General features: G+C 31.1%; 1 protein-coding gene across 1 annotated transcript; it reads right to left on the reverse strand.

The window, feature by feature from the left end:
* Grx3 (Glutaredoxin 3) lies at nucleotides 1–13,062 on the reverse strand. Its single transcript, XM_067277618.1, has 10 exons — nucleotides 12,954–13,062; nucleotides 12,764–12,878; nucleotides 7,277–7,351; nucleotides 6,236–6,346; nucleotides 5,955–6,039; nucleotides 5,788–5,877; nucleotides 5,549–5,693; nucleotides 474–584; nucleotides 268–400; nucleotides 1–193 (listed from the first exon to the last, which is right to left on the reverse strand). The coding sequence occupies exons 1-10, from the start codon at nucleotides 13,010–13,012 to the stop codon at nucleotides 140–142; spliced, it is 978 nt and encodes a 325-aa protein (XP_067133719.1). The 5' UTR covers nucleotides 13,013–13,062; the 3' UTR covers nucleotides 1–139.
* Nucleotides 13,063–20,235: the final 7,173 nt, after the last annotated feature.

The raw sequence follows: 20,235 nt of genomic DNA on the forward strand, positions 1-20,235 counted from the left end.
TTAAAAATACACAACAAAGCTTTGATAAGTGAAGATTTTATTTACTATTTACCAGTATCTTTATGCATATAGTAAATAGATTACATTAATATTGTCATCTATAATGAAATAACAAATAGTTTATTTATTAAAGATTAAATCAATTTTTATTTCCTAATAAAGTTTGTTTTAACTCATTACTTTCATTTAATTCCTAAAAAACAAAAGGAAAAGAATATTAATACTTTTATCATTGAAATTTTGTTACAGTTAGAAAATGTGATTTACCTTAATTATATCTAATCCTCCAATCAAAGTACCATTGACATACACTTGAGGATAAGTTGGCCAATTTGAATACGTTTTTAATCCTTGACGTACTTCTTCGTCTTGTAATATGTCAAATGTTTCGTAACTTACACTAAAATTAAAAAGTATAATTTTTAATTAAAAATGGAATCTTAAATATTTATTATTTGCTTTATTATACTTACCCAGTTTCATTCATTATTCCGATAAGAGTTTTACTGAAACCACAACGAGGAACATCGGGATTTCCTTTCATGAATATCATCACTGGTGCTTTTTTAATAAGAGCCTCAAGCCTACAAAATATTCTTATAAAATTACTTTTATCTGAAATCAAATTTTAATTATATGTTATAAATATATAAATACAGTCAAACCCTCAGTTTCAAACTGAATTTGTTCTCAAACCTAAACAAATTTTCCCATAAACAATATAATATGGATTAGTCCATTCCTGACCCCAAAACAGTTTTTTCTTTACCTTTTTAGCTGTATTTCATGCATAAAAATGCCCATAAATGCAATATATTATATAATAATATATCCATTTGTATATACAGTGAAACCTCACTTAAGCATAATTTGTTCCAGTTTTACTCGTAAAGCGAAACACTCATTAAGCAAAACAATTTTTCTTAAGCAAAACAATTGTAAAATATGATAATGCCTTTGATAATGACATGCTGAAAAAATGCTCAAATGTTTTATGTATAACATTTATTCAATATTCACTGTTAAGGAGAGTGAATCGCCATCATTTTTCTTCTAGCACAGAATGAACCATCCTGGAATGAGAATTCGATTTGCAGAAACAAAAGAAGAAAAAAAATCACAGCTAATATGTTTGATAAACACTCCAAATGATATGCCAAATTCTTGCATTATGTAAAGGCTATAATTAAATATTAGAAATTAATTAATTTGACTAGAGGTAGACAGTTATGTTTCCATCTCCTATTAAATTTAATAATTATAAATAGTTAATTTTTAATTCAGACATGTCTAAAATTTAATGACCCAAGAATTTGGCATATTGTTTGGTGTGTTTATTATATAACGGGCGTTGGTTGTTGATGTTTATAAGTAATATGTGTGAACACAAGTTTGGAAAAATATGTGATCACAAATGATACTAAGATGCTAGTGGAACGAGTGCTAAACACAGACTGATGGAGCATACCGCATGTGCACAATTCCCCTCTCCTCATCACTCGTTATGCGAAACATTGCTCGTTAAGCGAGGCAAATGTTTACAATTTGTTTTGCTCGTTATGTGAAATACTTGTGCGAGGTGTCGTTAAGCGAGGTTCCACAGTATACAGTGAATCCTCTATTCTATTAACGGACATTTTTACAATCCCCAGATCCTCCAAATAGGACATCTATTATATTTACCTATAAGTAGCAGAAAATAAATAACAGATGCTGTCATCCATAACCTTACTTACAAGAACCCAATGTCCCACCTTCGATATTCTGAAAGAATTAACACTTTCTAGTCCAATATCGTATGACACACATTCAACCTTGTACTCCCTGAGGTCCACAAATGCATGCATTACGTTCCTTTATTTACCATTGATTTAGAAATTACAAGAAAACAGGTTTAAGTTCATAGAGTTTTTGATAGATAATATAAGTTATTTTATGTCAACATATGAAGCTAGGCATTATAATTTTCGATTTTTAATATTTTAAAAAAATATTAAATAATAACTAATATTTATGTAAATATTTTAGTTAATATCTATATTAATTAAATGACAATTATTAACTAGTTATATTAAATACACTAACGTAAATTGTTTTATCCTACAATGTAATAATAAATGTAAGAAAAGTGGTAACATGACTGATATTCAGACAAATATAATTTATTGTTTTTAATTCTTAAATTTAAAAAATGTATGATAGTTTTCATGTACAATACTAGTATTTACTTTTGTCAAATGCAAGTAATACATTAACTGATTATTTATTATGTTTTTAAATGCAATTTTTGTATAATGTATACAATTCAATATATTTTCTATGGGGCGCTAAGCCCAGTGGTATTCTAAAAAAATCAAAAACAATCTCTATTGGACATATCATCATAAATTTTTGTCAGATGCTAGAAAACATCCAATAGAATAACATCATTCGATCAAATTCAATTGCAAACATTATGCCCTTTACAAATGATACATTATGAAAAAAATCAAAACTTTTCTTAGTTTAAATTTAATGTAAACAAATGAAAATATCTAAAATCCAAACTATATCAACAAATCCTTACATAATATATATCAGATTAAACAGAAAAAAAAACAATCTTTAACACAGTTTAATATTGAAAACCATGAAGTTATTTGTTTTCAAACAGTGCAATTGTGTAAATATGGTAAAAACTCAGCACACAGAAGCAGAGCAAGGCAAAAAGGTCAGACCAGAAAGTGTCAAACTTCTGTCTTATTGTTGGAATTAAGCTAATGGTACCAAGAAACCATAAACTTTTCCAAAGTTATCTTTCATTTGACAAGAACCACAATTCAGTAGTAACAAAAAAAAACTATTTCACCAAATAAACACTGTTATAAGTTCAAAGGTCGTGTTATGAAGGCAATTTGCTGACCACTTTAAAGTGTAGGAAGATATTCAGTTTTCTCGCATGTATGATGTCATTATGATCTTAACAGCTTTGTGGTGACTAAAGTGTAATCTAAATATATAAAATTACATGTCCTGACTGACTGAGTAACTGATTGATTCATCATTGCCCAGAGCAAACCACTGAACCTAAAGAGGTGAAATTTGGTACATAGATAGGGTATGTCATGAAAATGCACACTAAGAAGGGATTTTTGGAAATTCCCACGTGGGGGGAAAGGGAGAGGATTAAGGCTTAACCTGAAAAACGGCTTCTACTGTTCTATTTTAGATGCAATTTTTTGTTTTTGATGGTAATAGGTGCTTGCCAATATAGTAATAACTTAATTTCCAAAAGTACAATAATTACCAAATCATCCAAATTGTTTGTCCAAGAAATGCCAGGCTTATTTGCTAGTTTTTAATAAATCAGTTACTAAAAAAAGCAAAAATGTTCAAAAAATTATTCTTATTTGATATATAGATTTGTCTTTTTATAGTTATTGATTTTTATTAGACACTTAGATCATAAATACAAGAATATCAAATACATTTCCACCTCTTGGTTAGCAAATTGCCTTCATAACTCAACATTTGAACTCTCACCACCCTTATGTTCATAACAATAGTTTCATTTTTATTTTCATTACTTCCACTTAGGTCATTTTTAATGAATTAAAAATTATAACAAAACATAAACATTGATCAATTATTATATCCCATTTAAAGTGTCCTGTCCAATCTGTTTGCTATGTAGAATTCAATTAAAATGAAATTTTTACAGCTGAAAAGATAAAAAATATATATATAATATTTTTTATTATACAGTACAGCATCGATTATCCGACCCCTGATCAACCGTCACATTTGTTAACTGACCGCGTTCTAGTCAGCAAATTCAATTGTCCACTAGTGATGTGGCGCTACAATATTTGGCTATGTCTTGGCTACTTTATTATTATTTTTGTTAAATTTTTGCATGTTTTAGCTGGCAACACTGGCTTGACCATGAAAGGAAGGCCAGTATTTAAACGAGGTTTAATTTTCTACTTTGTCTTTATTTTTGTATATATTTTGTGCAAAATAAAGAAATAATTTAACAATGATTATTATTTTTTAAAAAAAAGTTTGTTAGGCTTAACATCGATGAAAATTCAACGCAAAGTAGGTTAATGGCAATATACTAATTACATGAGATATACTAATATACTATACTAATAATGTATTTTTTCGTACATTTAGGTTATCCGTTTTTTCAATTATCTGACCAACCCCAGTCCCCAACTGAGTCGGATAATCGATGCTCTACTGTATATATATTTTTTAAATCTTTACATGTATACATATTTATACTATGTATATTTTTCAGTATTTTCACATTCCTAATGCAAATTTGATGTTTTGCAATGCATCAATTCATATCATGAAGCAGACAAACTCCTCAGTACAGACAACTCTTCCTGGATGAAAAATAACCAAATCAATCAAGACAGACAAGTGCTTTATCCACAATTTCAAAATATTACGTTTCAATTGCTTTTAACTAATTTAAATCAAATTCTAATTTTAGTTTGTTATGGTGTAAAAACCAATTTGGATTTTATTTTTAATTATTATTTTTGGTTAATATTTCTTAATACTAGGTAGCCAGTTATTATATTAATGTTTAATATAAATTTTTGTTATTGAGTTAAGCACCTTTAAATAAAAGTTGTATTAATTGACATCCAATAATTTGTATTATAATTCAATTTAAATCAGATTAATTGACACGTACCAACAAATGGTAGTAGTATCTTACCCGCATGCACACTGAAATCTAATTTGAATAATGTCGTCATCAATGGTTTGTGTTGTCTAATGACGCAAGACAATCTGGTGCCACTAACTTCTGAATTGGTGATCAGACCATTGACTTTAACACAGGAAGTATATGGAGTTGACTGTGTGTGTTTAATCTGTGAATGGCTCTTGCCAAGTAGCTTTGTATTGCAACTAGGGCAGATGTGGTGTTCATAAAGCAAGGCATTCAAAACCTGAGGTTTGACTATATTCAGAAAGAAAGTGTGAATACTAACTACATTGACTACGGAAGTGTTAAACTTAATAAAAATAAAAAAGCATATTTATGTAACCAAGGAAAGTAGAGTCAGGCATTGATCATATATCTTCTGTTTCTCTTGCTGTGTTTTATTCATTTTTATATTTAAAATATTACATCTTATATATTGCAAAATATAGAACAAATTTAAACTATTTATTTTAAAATGGAAAAAAATTTTAAATATTTTTAACATACTGCTTCATTTTCAGTTTCAAAACACTTAAATTTAAATCCTGGAAACCCTTTTGGTTAAGTTGTTTTTCTAATTCACTTAAAATCACACTTTAAAAATGGTTGTTATTTATTTGATAAGATATCCTGGAAAGTTTATTCTTTAAAGGTGATTTCATTCATCAAAAATTAAAAAATTACAAATTTGTGACCTTTAATTTTAAGTACTTGGTATCCTTAGGTTTTATTTTAAGTAAGATTTCTCAAATAAAAGTTTACAATTTTCATGTAAAACCTAATCTAAATTTTGCTTTACTTTTAATTATTCAAATATGATAATAAAAAAAATATTCTAACCTCTGGTTAAGACTTTGTTTCTTTGGAAGTAAATTCTCAAGTTCACCATTTTCTGCTAATTCTTTTAATATGTCCAAACCACCTATTAGTTCTCCATTGATGTACAGCTGAGGATAGGTAGGCCAGTTGGAAAAAGTCTTCAAACCTTTACATATATATAAAAATGAATAAAATATATTTTGAGAAATTAATTTTCTATATAAAATATTATTTGTGCGCTTACATCAAATGTCACACACCTTGTCTTACTTCTTCGTCACTTAATATATCAAAACTTTTAAATTCTGCATTATATTTTTTCAACAATTCTATTGTTTGTCTACTGAAACCTAAAAAAAATATATTATACAAAGAACATAGTTTCTAAATAATTATGTAAATTATTTAACTAAACTATATAACATACCACATCTTGGCTCTTCTGGAGATCCTTTCATAAATAGCATACAAGGAGCTGCATTAACTAATTTTTTCAGTTGTTCATTTAAATCCTTTATTATAAATATAGAAGTAATTTTAAAACTTAATAGCTATTTTTAATTTAAATTTTAAAAATTATGGAAATATTTTCTTTAATAAGAAAATGTTTGCTTTTTAGAAATTCCTAAATTATTTTGTGTAATATTAATTTTAAGTTTAATTCAAAGTAAGTAAAATTGGGAGAAAAAAATAATAATAGATAATCACTTCTTTGCTTTGTGGAGATGGTATGATAAGAGCTTTTGAAAGTAATTGTTTCACTTTTTTAATTAATTCTGGAACATTAGCTCCATCCAACCTATCAATCATTTTCTTCTTCTGAAAAATAAAAGCATATATATATTAAATAAAAGAATAAAGTACTAAAAATCATATCTTAATAAGAAAATAGTATATTGTTTTTCTAAAAACCAGAATTTCATGATTTTCAGGAAATCCAGCAATTAGTTGCTTAACTTTCCTGGCTGTTATAAGTTATTTTTTAAAATAAAATCTGTAATTAGCATAGAATCCTAATAATCTTATTTTTCATGTTACAATATTAGATCAGACAATCATTATATACATATAAATATGGCTATCATTTGTTACAATCTTTAATTATTTTAAAAACAGACCAAATGTTAAAATCTTATACATAAACCAATATTACTTACATATTGTAGCTCATCTTTGACTGCGTGATTTATCAATACCCAACTCGTACCACCTTATATAAGCAGCCTTGTTTAAAAGAATCTAACTAACGTTTTCGATCGTGTTTAACGACCTTCTTCAGGTTAGAACATCGAAAAAATCGAACATAAGAACGTTTAGCAGTAACAGCCGCTCATTTGGAACATTTTAAGAAGAACATTTAAATAGGATGGCATGCGCCATCTCTACGTTGATGAGTATTAAATAATACGATACAGGAGAATAATGTAAAGATAGATAACAAACAGTGAACAATAATAATAAAAAATATATGCCTCGTGGGGATATTGAAAATAAAATACTAACATAATATGGTGCATGCTGAACATCTCATATACCGAGGGAAGGGTAGGGGCTGTGCGGAGACTGACCGGCGGGTTCAGCGTAAGCTTCTGCAAATCTGCCTTTCTGGCGTTTACGTGTCGCCTGAGCGCCAGGCCGTAGATATTTTACTAGCTTCTCGGAAGTTTATGGATTGCCCTTTCTGGCTAGATTCTTTTAAACAAGGCTGCTTATATAAGGTGGTACAAGTTGGGTATCAATATTACTTACATTAAAAAATACCATAGTAGGAACACAATTAACATTGAATTTTTCTGCAATATCTGCTAATGCTTCAGCTTCAATCTATAAAATTTAAGATATTTGAATTATATAACAGATTTAATAATTTCAAGCCTAATTCTAAATTATTAAATCTATGTTATAGCAATAATAATTATTGTTACTCATTACAGAAAGTAGAATTTTAATTTCTAATCTCAATAACAATTTTTAGGTGTAGGAAACTTAGACAATCTGCCTACCTATTCACTTATAAATCCATGATTTTATCATGATATTAATTACTACAAACTCCAATTTGAACTGGAATTTGTAATCACCACAACTGACACACATCTTTTTAAAGACTTTATTAAGTGGTAATGAAACAAGTTGTATGATACCCCTATAAGGAATCTAATATAAACTGCATTTTTTTAGTATGCAATAGATAGTAATATCAGAAGATTTTTATTGTTATATGACTGTATAAAAACAGAACAATAATGAAAATAAACAAAAGGTAAAGAACCATTAAGAATAAGCTTATAAGATTGCATTGAAAATTTTGTGATAAAAATCATTACTATACAACTGCAATATAACACAAACAACATTGCTGAAACAAATGTAGACAGACTACAAATAAAGTTGTTCCTTACTTCCCACTTTTACTAATATGGCTTAAATTAGTCAGAAATGTACTTCTAATAAATTCATATAAGTCAAGACTTGATTTTTTCTGATAGCTACTAAAAATTGTCATCATAGCAAGAATTTGGATACTGGAGTATTGCTGTATGTGGTTTCTACAACTAAATCTCCTTAACTGTACTAAAAATATTTTAAAACCTCAATTTTTGAATATAATTTTGAATCAATTATTTGGTTGAATATTAGTCACTGCTAGTTTTTAATTAGTTTTGGTGTGTCTGTTAGCCAATTTCTTGTTTTATATTTTATTAAATTTTTACTAGGTTGCAGAAAATGACAACAGAATTTTTGCTGACTTTCTTAAGTTGGGAAATTGATATTTATTAATATTTTGTGTGATGTGGACCACACAAAATATGAATGTGGCCCAGGGCCACAGGTTGCTCTAAATAATTAAATTTCAGCTTCAAAACTTCAAAAAATAGTTGCAAATGCCAAACCACAAACATGGAGTATCTATTATATCTTAAAGAAAATGAGAATATTCTTTTTTTTTGTCATAATAAAAACTTGCAACTGAGTTTGAGATTTTCAAGAGATCAAACTATACAAAGCATACTGAAGGAAAATGGTTTCAAGAAGATCCCGTCAAAAGTTACCTCAACACCTATCCATATAGCAAACAGTTAAATGACAGCTTTTATGAAGTGATTATTTTTAGGTGTAGGAGGAATATACTGGAGGAATATATTTAAATGGTAAAACAAGTTTTTCATTTTATAACATTAATAAAAAAAGCTATGGTTAAAGATAACATCAATCTGTTGAAGTTTGAAAAATTTCCACTTGAAGCTGTATATACACTATAATCTCCAAGAAGTTTGTCCGCTATTTAGCGGTGTCGGTTATTCAGAGGTATATGCCAGCAACCATACTGTATTTTAACCTGGTCATTATAAAGTGAAGAATATGATTGTTTACAAAAACATCAAATTTGTGTTAGGAATGTAAATATACTGAAAAGTATATATAGCATATATAATTAAAATATACTTATATATAATACAATATACCTTTTTTTTTCCAACTGTAAAACATCTCATTTTAATTGAATCTTGTTCAAATGTCAAGTTACGAAGGCAATTTGCTATCCACTTTAAGAGGTGGGAAACATATCTGGAATTGTTACATTTGTAACATCATTTATGATCTCTAAGCAACTAATAAAAAGTGATACAGGGATTTTTCTGCTTTTTAGTCATCAAATTTTGAACAATTTTGCTTTTTTCAGTAACTGATTTATTAAAAATTACACCTTAGCCACCACAAAGCTGTTAAAACAGTTACAAAAACATTTGTTTGTGAAAGTTCAAAGCTTGTGTTACGAAGTTGATTTGCCAACCACTTTGAAGTGTACGAAGATATTCAGTTTTCTCACATTTAGGATGTCATTTATGGTCTTAAATTTCTTTTTCATTACTACTTTACAACAGTTCTTGTCGAATGAAACTTCAAAAAGTTTACAGTTTTTGGTATCATAATTTTAATTCCAATAATAAGACAGAAGTTTAACAACATTAATGTATAACAATAAATGGTGATTGACAACTTAACTAGATTAAACTTCTCTAACAGATAAAGAATATTGTTTGACTTCTTATAACCTGCCCTCTTCCCTATTCCTATTTTAAGCCAGTCTTTACTTCATGCCTATGGTCAAAATTCATTGTCTGAGAGTATTTGAACCGACTTTTTGTTTCAGTTTTAAAATATTACATATGTAATTATTTCTTTCAGAATATTGAAGGCGAGACTTTACATTTTTGTAAGGTTGGTTATGGACAATGACATCTGCTATTTAGAGGTAAATATAATAAATGTCCTATTTGAAGGGTCTGGGGATTGTAAAAAGTGTCCATTAAATAGAGGTGCCCGCTATTTGGGAGTGTCCATTAATGGAGGTTTCACTGTACATATACTCTAAATGACTTATTCAAAATATTATCCAGACTAATATCTAGACCAGTGATGGCAAACCATTTTGAGAAGTGGGTCAAATTATGTTCATTAATTTTTTTAGTACTAGTTCATAGGTCACTAGGAAAGGGGAGGGGAGGATGGTTAAAAGCTACTTTTTTTGCACATGACCTGATGCCTGCCATTGGACCTTTAGACTGGTTTTTTTTATAAATTTGACGTTAGATATATATATATATATATATATATATATACACTTTATTTTTTCAATATTTTTGATTGTCTGTTCTCTTTTTTTATGATATAAAAAATAAGGTTAGTTTATAAAAATCAATGCATGGGTCATTTAAAAAGCCTGCATGGGTCTGATCCACAGGTTCATAGGTTCGCCACCACTGACCTAGACTGATGTCCATAGTTACAAGTGTATAGGACTTACTGAAGTTTGGCATCAGTCGCCTTCAAAGTAAACCCCTTCCTACAATGACAGCCCAATGATCCACTGTTGGAAACATTTATGGAAGTTTTTGGAGATGGCCATCAGTGCCTCCATCAAATTCTACTTAATATCTGTGACAGCAACAATTAGGCAGTTGCAGTATCTGCAATATTTCACATTTTGCAAGAAATTGTTGTACAAATAATGCTGTGTGAACAGGTGTGTTGTTGTTGTTGTGCAGACCCACTTGCATTTTTCACGTGTCTAGTTGTTTTCTTCTGAATGATCTTCCCACAAGCATTTCAGAACCTCAAAGTAGAATTATTTTGCAATTCTTTGCCCTGATGGAACATATTCATGGAGAATAGAAGCGTCACCTTTGTTTTTCTGTGCACCTGGCATGTCTTCTTTAATCAGTGATGAGGAACTCTTCATTATGAGGATTACTGTTGTTTCTCTGGATCTTATCAATACACTCATAACTCAACACCTGTGATAAGGCATTTTAAAAATTGTTGATTGTCACATGAACACTTAAACAAATCAGAGGAAATCATCTGGAAGTCTTCACATTACTCCTCTGTTAGTAGACATGGCCACAAAATGAATTTTTGGTAAAATTTAATCACAGCAACCAGCGCCGGATTAAGCCTCTAGCAGGCCCTAGACAAAATTTAAATTAGGGCCCCATTTAAATAAGTTGCTTCTAAACAAATCTTATATAATGTGACATTAGCGTAGCTAGCATGGGTGACACCCGGTGCAGATATCGTGGTGTCACTCCAACTCACACCGTAGTGTCACCCTTTTTAACACTTATAAAACACTATTGAATTGTAATATCTTCGCACTTGAGCAACTTGAACGCTATGTCGAATATGCGATGTTGCGACGTATAAGTTTAGATTTAGAAAATAAATCATAATCATACATCAGTAGTACCACGAAAAGCGGCCGTAGGAATATTTCTAGGTGCTGCGAGAGATCTCGTGGCGTACATTACTTCTGACGCAGGGGTGGCTGTTGACCTTTTTTTTTCTTTTTTTAGGTAATGGCTAGTCGAGCTTAGTAGGAATTATTAAATGCATCCTTTTCTGTCCTATCGGATTTCTTAAATAATTTTTAACTCGTTTTCAAGCAGAGAAATCTGCACTAAAGTCAGACCCCTCTAAATTACGGACCCTAGACATTTGTCTACTTTGCCTATTCGATAATCTGGCCCTGACAGCAACCCACCAAAATTCAAACCTCATCAGCAATCTCCCATACAATGAATCAATGATCACTTTAGAAAACAGTTCCAACCTTGTCAACTGTATCCTCATTCTATGGTATGGATACAGTTGAGCCAGCCATTGTCTTTGTACTACCGGACCAATCTAGATATACTTTTTGAACAAGCCATGTATATAGTAGCCTATTGACATATATGCAATGTTCTCCTTTTCAAAATGGCTATCCTAAACAGAACTTAGGTATTCCAGAAATGTTTGGGTCAAACTCAAATGTCTGGTAACCTACTATTTCTCTTTGATAATTATAAATTTGATAAAAACAAAAATTTTTAGTGTCAAAAAATATTAGAATTAACAAAAAAGTGTATGAGATTATAAATACATTGATTTCCCTAAATCTGAAAATTTCTTCTATGTACTCAGACTAAATTATTTTACACCTCAGGCTATAAGGGAAACTTATGTAGAAAAAGTGGTCAAACAACTTTTCCAATGGATGATTTCATCATTAATGGATTAAGCCAATTTCATGCTTAAAGAATTATTAAATTAACTGAATTCTTTTCCATTTAAAACAAAAACCACTTTACTAATTTTTTAAGAACTGTTCATTTGCACTTCATATTTAATGTCAATACATCTCTATTCTGTTTCATTTCCATGCAGTTAAATTAAAACTGTTAATAACTGCACTTTTTAATTAAGTGACTTGAAAAGATAAAATAAAAACATTACAGGCATTAGATATAAATTTATCTTCAAGTGTTTAATGATATAGTTTACAGATGCCAAACAGTATTATTTGAGTTAGTATGTTTCAAAGTCATCTTCAAAGCTTTAGTACTGGTACTTTAGCCAGTCTTTATACTGATTATCATTACTTAATTCCTCCATAACATCGTCCATTTGTCGGCATTGTGGAGCCCATTCGGCCCAAAAATGGGTTAAATTGTACAGCAAAACAGAAAACCGTTTTGATAAAATTAGCTATTAATTTTCCAGAATGTTCCAATTTAAATTCAGATTAAGCCAAATGCAAACCAAATTAAATGATTATGAAAAATACCAGAAAAAATTTATATGAATTATCAATACAAATGACATATATTTATATTTATTAACTAACTACATTACATCAAAAACTTAAAATTAGCCGTAAAGTAATCTTTAGATATTAAATATCTTAATTACCTTAATAAATTTTACATCTTTATACTGATTATCATTACTTAATTCCTCCATAACATCGTCCATTTGTCGGCATTGTGGAGCCCATTCGGCCCAAAAATGGGTTACAATCAAAATCCTGCGAAAATAAAAAGATAACAAAATATATTGTGATGAAATTAATGACTTCGTACTACTAAACAAAAATATTTACGCATCCGAATTGATGCATTTATCAAATTCTTCGGCAGTTTTAACATCAGTAAGAACCATCGTGACTAACGACCGTCAACAATCAGAAAGCTTGCTTGCTTCCCGCCCTCTGGCGAGGTAATTAGGAGTTAGCTATGTTGGCTATTCAGCCTAGGGTTGCCAACTCCTAATTTACAGTCTGGTCCTTGCGCTGCCAAAAAAAAAATAGCTGTAATGCTACTAACTGGTTTAATAAATATTTCTGCCACTTCCTGCGCTTCGATCGCGCGTTGTCCGAAGTTTGGCTGGAGCCTAGGGAGAGTCAGCTGTAAACATTCGAAATACTTTCAATATATGAAATTTTCTCGTTTTTAATTCAGATATTTCTTTTGTCTTTTTTTAAAGAACTGCTTATAAATACTATTTTAATCCGGTTTTGAACATTATTTATTCGTAAATGTCGTTAATATCAATATTTCTATTAACTGTCACTTTCACGATTTTAGACTTTAAATTGATTAGATTGTTGTTTTTTGCTTACAATTTGTGTTCATTTTTTAAATATTTTTGGGAGTTTTCGTTAAGGGGAAGAAAACGTAGTCAAAAAATTTATAGTTAAGCCTGTATATATACGTTATTAATATGGGATGTCTTCGGGATTCCCGAGAACTCTTTGAATCACGAAGAAAAGGGAACGATGAGAATTATATAATCTAATTGTGGAAATGTATAGAAACATTAAACCGTGTGTTAAGATAGGATGGATTTAAAGTGTTGCAAAAAAAGAGATTTAGAATTTAAAGTGGCTTTGGAGTTTATCAAGATTAAGCCATATTTTTTTTTTTTTTATTTATTAATATTAGGTAAATTATTGTAGTTTGCAGTGAGAAAAGAGCTATGATATATGTTATTCACAATTTATATTGTGTTTATTAATGAGATAGAGAGCGATTAAAGTTGAGCCAAAAAAGTTAGGAACAGCTTAGAGAGGGAGATTATTCAGTAATTTAGTTCTTGGATTTCAAATATAAACTGTTAGAGAAGAAAGAGCAAATTTAACTATTTAGACAACATATTCAACATATTTACAGACACATAACTTAGAGATGGTTAGATGATGATGATAGAGGTTGACAAATAGGTAAATGTAGAATGGCAAGAGTTCAGACAGTATTATTAGATATTGACAGTGATAGTGATTACTGATGACATGGAGGCTAAAAGAAAGACATGTTAGTGATATTTTAAACCTATACAAATAAAGGACAGGTGTAGTAGGCCATCAATAAATCTTTATTCATATTCTACTTTTGATAGTGCAGGATATTATATAAATTACCAAACTATGTAGAGCCAATGTGAGTGTCATTAGAAATGTAATTTCTCATGTCAAAAATATAAAAAAAATATTTCATCCCAAATACTATTTCTCACTAATCTAAATCAAGTAAAATTGTATAGCAGCTTTATGTAGTGTTAAAGTTAATAAATTATTTAAAAAATAGTTTGTCTTTATCTGAATTAAATTTCTATGACTATTTAAATGTATCAGAGGATAAGATGGTTTTCCTAATTATATCGTCATACATATGTAATAAAACAAAACAGTAAAACGCAAATTTATTTACTTATTTTACCATTACCTATTTATTAAACAGATATATTATACAAGAATATTATGTACAAAACTTTCAATATGTAGCAATATAACCGTTTTGAACATTATAAAGAGCTTCTTGTCTTGAAAATTGTTGAAACTAATATCTCAAATACTATAGTAGAGATAACAGAGACTTATCACAATGCTACTGATAACATTAAAATGACAGAAGATTGCATTCTGATGATAGAAGTGTCATTTTTATGTTACAAGTAGCAGGGTGATACGTCTCTATTATCTCTACTATAGTATTTGAGATATTAGTTTTAACAGTTTTAAACAGATCTCTATTTAAAACCTGGATAAATTAAATCGAAAATAGTTATTTTCGATTATCGAACAAACGAATACGAACAGGCCCTGACGCGCAATTAATTGATTGCCCCTGTAAGTTGGCTTCTTACAGAAACACAGCTTCCCTATCATCAAATGTCACGGCACGCCACTGCCCGACACCATCGGTTAAGTAGTCAATTTTCTGTGGTCTCGGCCGACTTACATAGGCATTAATGTTTAAAAACTCCGGTTTACTCGACACCGTTTAACTCGTCACCACTGGATAAGTCGACATACTTTTGCTGTCCCACACTCTGATAAGTCGTCACTCCTTCTGAAAAAACTGAATTCACTCTGCACGTGTGGTGCGAACTCATTTTTTCAGGAGGGGAGTCGATTTATTTATTAATACATAATTAATATATTTAATAATATAATAATATATATACATATTAATAAAAAGGTCTTGACAATTTATGTATTTTTATGTATAAAATAATAACAGATAAACAAAAAGAAAATATATTAATATGCAACTAAAACTACAAGCTTTACATTTAGACCATACGAAGGACCTTATAAACGGCGACAAAAAAATCTGGTATCCCACTGCACGGTACTGGTTAGGATTTCATCTTCGACACTTAAATAAAGAACTGGATAATAGTCAATCCCCAAGGGGATGGAATGCACCACAGTTTTACAAAAATCTGATAAAAATCTTTAAAAGCTTCCAGACTAACCACCCGAACTTCAACTGGAAAACTGCAAACTGCAAATCGATCTATGAAACACTCCTAATTCAATACAAAGAACCACCCCATGTAGTGATTAAAAATCCCACAAGAAGTTATAAAATGATATGGAGGCACATCAACTCGATATACACGGAACCGTGCAGCAGGACTATGCTTTGGATGATAACACATGATATATTACCCACAGGAGACTTTTTAAAAAGGCGCCATATAGTAGAAGAGAACGAATCCAAATGCAAAACGTGTGGTGAAACCGAAACTAAGGAACATCTATTCTATACATGCCAACCAGCGAACTACATATAGGAAAAAATTAGAAAAGTAATAGAAAACTGTGATAAATTCGTACAAATAACTGAACAGAAAGTTCTATTCGAAAGCACAATACCATGCAAGGAGTGCAGCATTATTATGTGGAAGCCAGATACACTATCTGGCTAAACAGGAACGAAACTAGATTCGAGAATAGAAAACTAACTATCAACGACTACAAGTACCGTTTATATTACAGGCTAAAGCATATTTTAGACGCCTACAGAAAACAACTATCGGAAGACAGATATAACGACATATGGGGAAACCACAGAATAGAAGAACTACTCAATTAAATTTGTATCCTCACTTGAACCTGAATAGGGTTGTCAATGTTACCCACGGAATGTATATAACTTTTGTTTAATAATTGTTGTACCAGATAATTTGTAATTATGGTATTCATAATACCTTTTTTTTTTCTTTTTTCTTGTAAATAAATTTTTGTTTGAAAAAAAAAACAAGAAGCGTCGGGCCCGCTCAGTACTTGGGGCGGAGACGACCTGGGAATACCGGGTGCTGCCGTCACTATTCTTTTTCTTTCATTCTTCGACCTATCTGTTTTTCTTTCGTCTAATAAAATTTATCACTTGGCCCAGTAATTTTTCTTTAATACATTATGTCAAGCAAACATTTCTTTTCTGTAACCTTTAGCATCCTGTACATTGCTTTAAAAATTCTCGGTAAGTACCAATTAAAAAATGTTCTTTTACACGTAATAAACGCATTTAAACTTGGAGTTTAAATGCGTTTCTATAAGGGGGTTGCCGAAATATAAGCAGTTGAAAAGTGCAAAGATTTCCATGAAAGCTGTATCTTTTCTTTTCCTTATTCATTTGGCGGTGCAGATGCTCTTAGAGAAAGAACACCACTGGGTCTAGAGAGCCAGTGGTTCACCAGCACCTCACTGATAACGAGAAAGGCTCAAGTTTAAAATTTGAGCTCTCTAGACCCAGTGGTGTTCTTTCTGTAGGAGCATCTGCACCGCCAAATGAATAAGGAAGAGAAAAGATACAGCTTTCATGGAGATCTTTGCACTTTTCAACTGCTTATATTTCGGCAACCCCCTTACAGAAAAACCCGAAATTTTGCACGATACCTAAGAAAACAAGTATCTTTCGAACGAGATATTCACATTTACTACAAACGTTTAAAAGACGAAGAAATCGGCAACTTTGCTTAGTCAGTTAGTGAATTTTCCATTTGGCGCTGTGTGACTGCGATACTGCAGAACGGCGTTTTTCCTTCGGAATTCACTAATTCGGCGTTGTAAAAGCGGGAGAGCAGTTTTGTTGGTGAATTCCCGATATTTTCCAATTCATTGCAAAACTATGGTACTCATTTTAATTACTTTATTGCCCGTTTCTACATTAAAAATAGTCACGTTATTGTAAACCGAAACGATGACAGGGATGGAAATAAATATTGATAAAAGTAGAAACGTTTTAATGAATCTAAAAGTGTGCAGTTTTAATATTTATTTTGATAAATAGCCAATCTTTAAAATTAAATTTCATATTAAAATTTATTAAATATGAAAGTTTATATACACTTCAGACAATTCGATTTACAAATTTAATTGTTGAAGTAATTATAATTCTGGTTCGGACTACAATGACAGTCGAACACCGGTTTAAACACAGTGCGAATGTCCGTACAATATAAGTTGCCTTGTCCATTTATAGACGGTTAACAGAGTCTTTAAGCTGGTAAAAACATTGCTTTATGTTTTGGTTATCACTTTGCCGACCATCAGACTGTCGTTGTTCTGTGGACGTTAATCTAATCGAAGTTGAACAACCAGTGCAGAAATGTCTGTCCGTCAATTCAAAACGAAAACTCCCAATCCGGGATGAAATGTCAAGTCCAGTAAATTAAGTCGTAGCCGGGTGAAACGTCATTTCCGGGTGACAAAGTCGTATTCGGGTGGCAGAGTCATATCCGGTGAAAAGTGGAACGTGGGTGGAAGTGACCTCGGAAGAGAGAGGGTTCACTTTATGCAGCAGAAGAAGAGCCTTTTCCACCAAGGTTTCTTCTGCTTGACGGATGTTTCCACGACCACTTTGGACTCCCCTGGACACTCCACCGTCCATTCTGCAACTTCCGGGTATCGCAGTCCCAGGTAGTCGACCACAGTCGAGGCGCTATCGTCGGGAGTAATGACGACCACCCGTTTGACGCACTCTCCGCTCTCCTCGACATCTTTCGGGAGCACCCGAATCACCGGAAACGGAACGGAAGACGACGAAGAGCCTTCCTCCTCCACACCATCTGCCGAGGTGCGCCACTTCTTTAATTGCTTGAAATTATCCATTCTGCAAAAGAAAGAAACGACTATTATGAAAATACGACTCGTATTCGTTTTGTTAATTTAATTTCATGTAAATTGTAAGATTTCTAATAAAAATCATTTAAAGGAGCAAATTTCATATGGGACATGATGCCTATATAAACTATACCAATGCAATGTATTTATTAATTTAGATTCCATTGGATTTAGGCTTGACGAAGAGTGAAAATAAGTGGAAAGACCCCGTTCGTCGTCTCTGTCAAGACCGATCAATTGTTATGGAAATAAAGATTCGTCGGAAAATCATTGGCACTAATTGTGATATTCGGCTTAACAATGTTCAAAAAATACGTAAAATTAGAAACATCGTAGTCCATACTTACAGATAAAATCGACGTAAACGAAACGAATCTGAGAAAAACACTCGAAACGAGAAAATTTTGATCGCACGAACTAAAAATCCAACCGTTCGCAGTAACAATCAACGACCGCTCGCAACAATAAAACTCTGACAATTTGTTAGTACACAGGTTTTATTGTTGCGTTGCCGCAAAATTTAATATTAAAAGTTTGGCCGAATTGCGTGATTTTCCCTGCATATACTCGTACATTGATGTTAACGTCAATATGTACGCAAAAACATAATATTCTGGTACAAAGATGAATAAAAATTTCGATTTTATCACGACCGTTACAACCGAAAAAACAATAAACTTCAAGTATAGAAACCCCAATTTTTACCTATCTTTGTAATTTAGTTAGGGCGCTTGAATTTAAACAATTTTCGCTTTGGTGGGAACACTGGTATGCCTTAGCTACTCACTATTGTTGTTTGGCTCTTTGTATCCATTTTTACTATTTTTGTACTAAGCTACAAAAAAATAGGGAGACATTCACGTAGAAAAGAACGATAATGAGCAATAAAACTAGAGATGGGGGTGTCAATGCTATTAATACAATTCACATCAACGTCATACCAGAATCTAGTTTTTCATTTTCTCATGACAGAGGCATTAAGAATTCTTAGATGTTACTTGCCAACAATTGACAATTGCGAAGATGATGTTTTTAAAGGCGTTTTCGTGATCGTTGAAAAAGAAAGTTGAGACAGTTAATTGCTCAAAACAAACACTAAACGAATTTTTCAATTTTTCATCTACAGAGTAATTGTAAATGGAGGACACAATGTATTGTAAGCCTATACTACTATATAAACGCACTACTGTATTTTCCTAACTGTAGTTTTGTGGTTTTTTTTGAACTTCGCTTTAGTCGTCACATCGGATAACTCGACACATTTTCACTTCCCCTTGGGGTGTCGACTTATGCGGAGTCAACTGTATTTTAAAACTAATACTTTTAGAAACTTAAATCATTCTTTAATGTAATTGATAAAATCATCTTTATATAAACCGTTTACAATCCAAATCGATTACCTTCATTAGTAAATCCTTGGTAAAATCGTTATTCGGCTGAAATTTGAAAAAATTGCTGATCTATAAATTCCCACTTTCGTCCGCCCATCTTTCTTTAATCTCGAAAACGGAGTTAGATAGATGAAAAACGAGACCAGATATGTAAACCTTATGGGCATGAGACCCCGATTAACTATATATGAATTTCTGATTCAATCTAGAAGGTAAAGTTATTTCAATTCAAAACTTTTCCCCCGAAAGCAGTTAAAAGAAAACCGGCACGACTGCATTGCTAACGGAAAAGTATGATGTACAGGGACAAGACACTACAGTACTAATTTCAAGTGGAGAGCATATATTTTAAGTGAAATAAATTAAAAAATATGATTAAAAATTGCAGGCCGGCATTATGACGATGTCACAATAAATAATTGCTCATTACTTTTACATTTTTCGCTTGACTAATTCTATATATCGTTGCATTAAAACTATATAAAAACACATTCTACAATGTTTATTTAAATTTAAAGTTAAACAGGAATTTTGAAAAATTAATGTATACTATCAGTTTCTCTACTTTTTGTTTTGTAGAG

Source organism: Centruroides vittatus, unplaced genomic scaffold (assembly GCF_030686945.1).
Source record: "Centruroides vittatus isolate TY-2023 unplaced genomic scaffold, ASM3068694v2 contig_1168, whole genome shotgun sequence".
In the NCBI taxonomy this organism is placed as follows: domain Eukaryota; kingdom Metazoa; phylum Arthropoda; class Arachnida; order Scorpiones; family Buthidae; genus Centruroides; species Centruroides vittatus.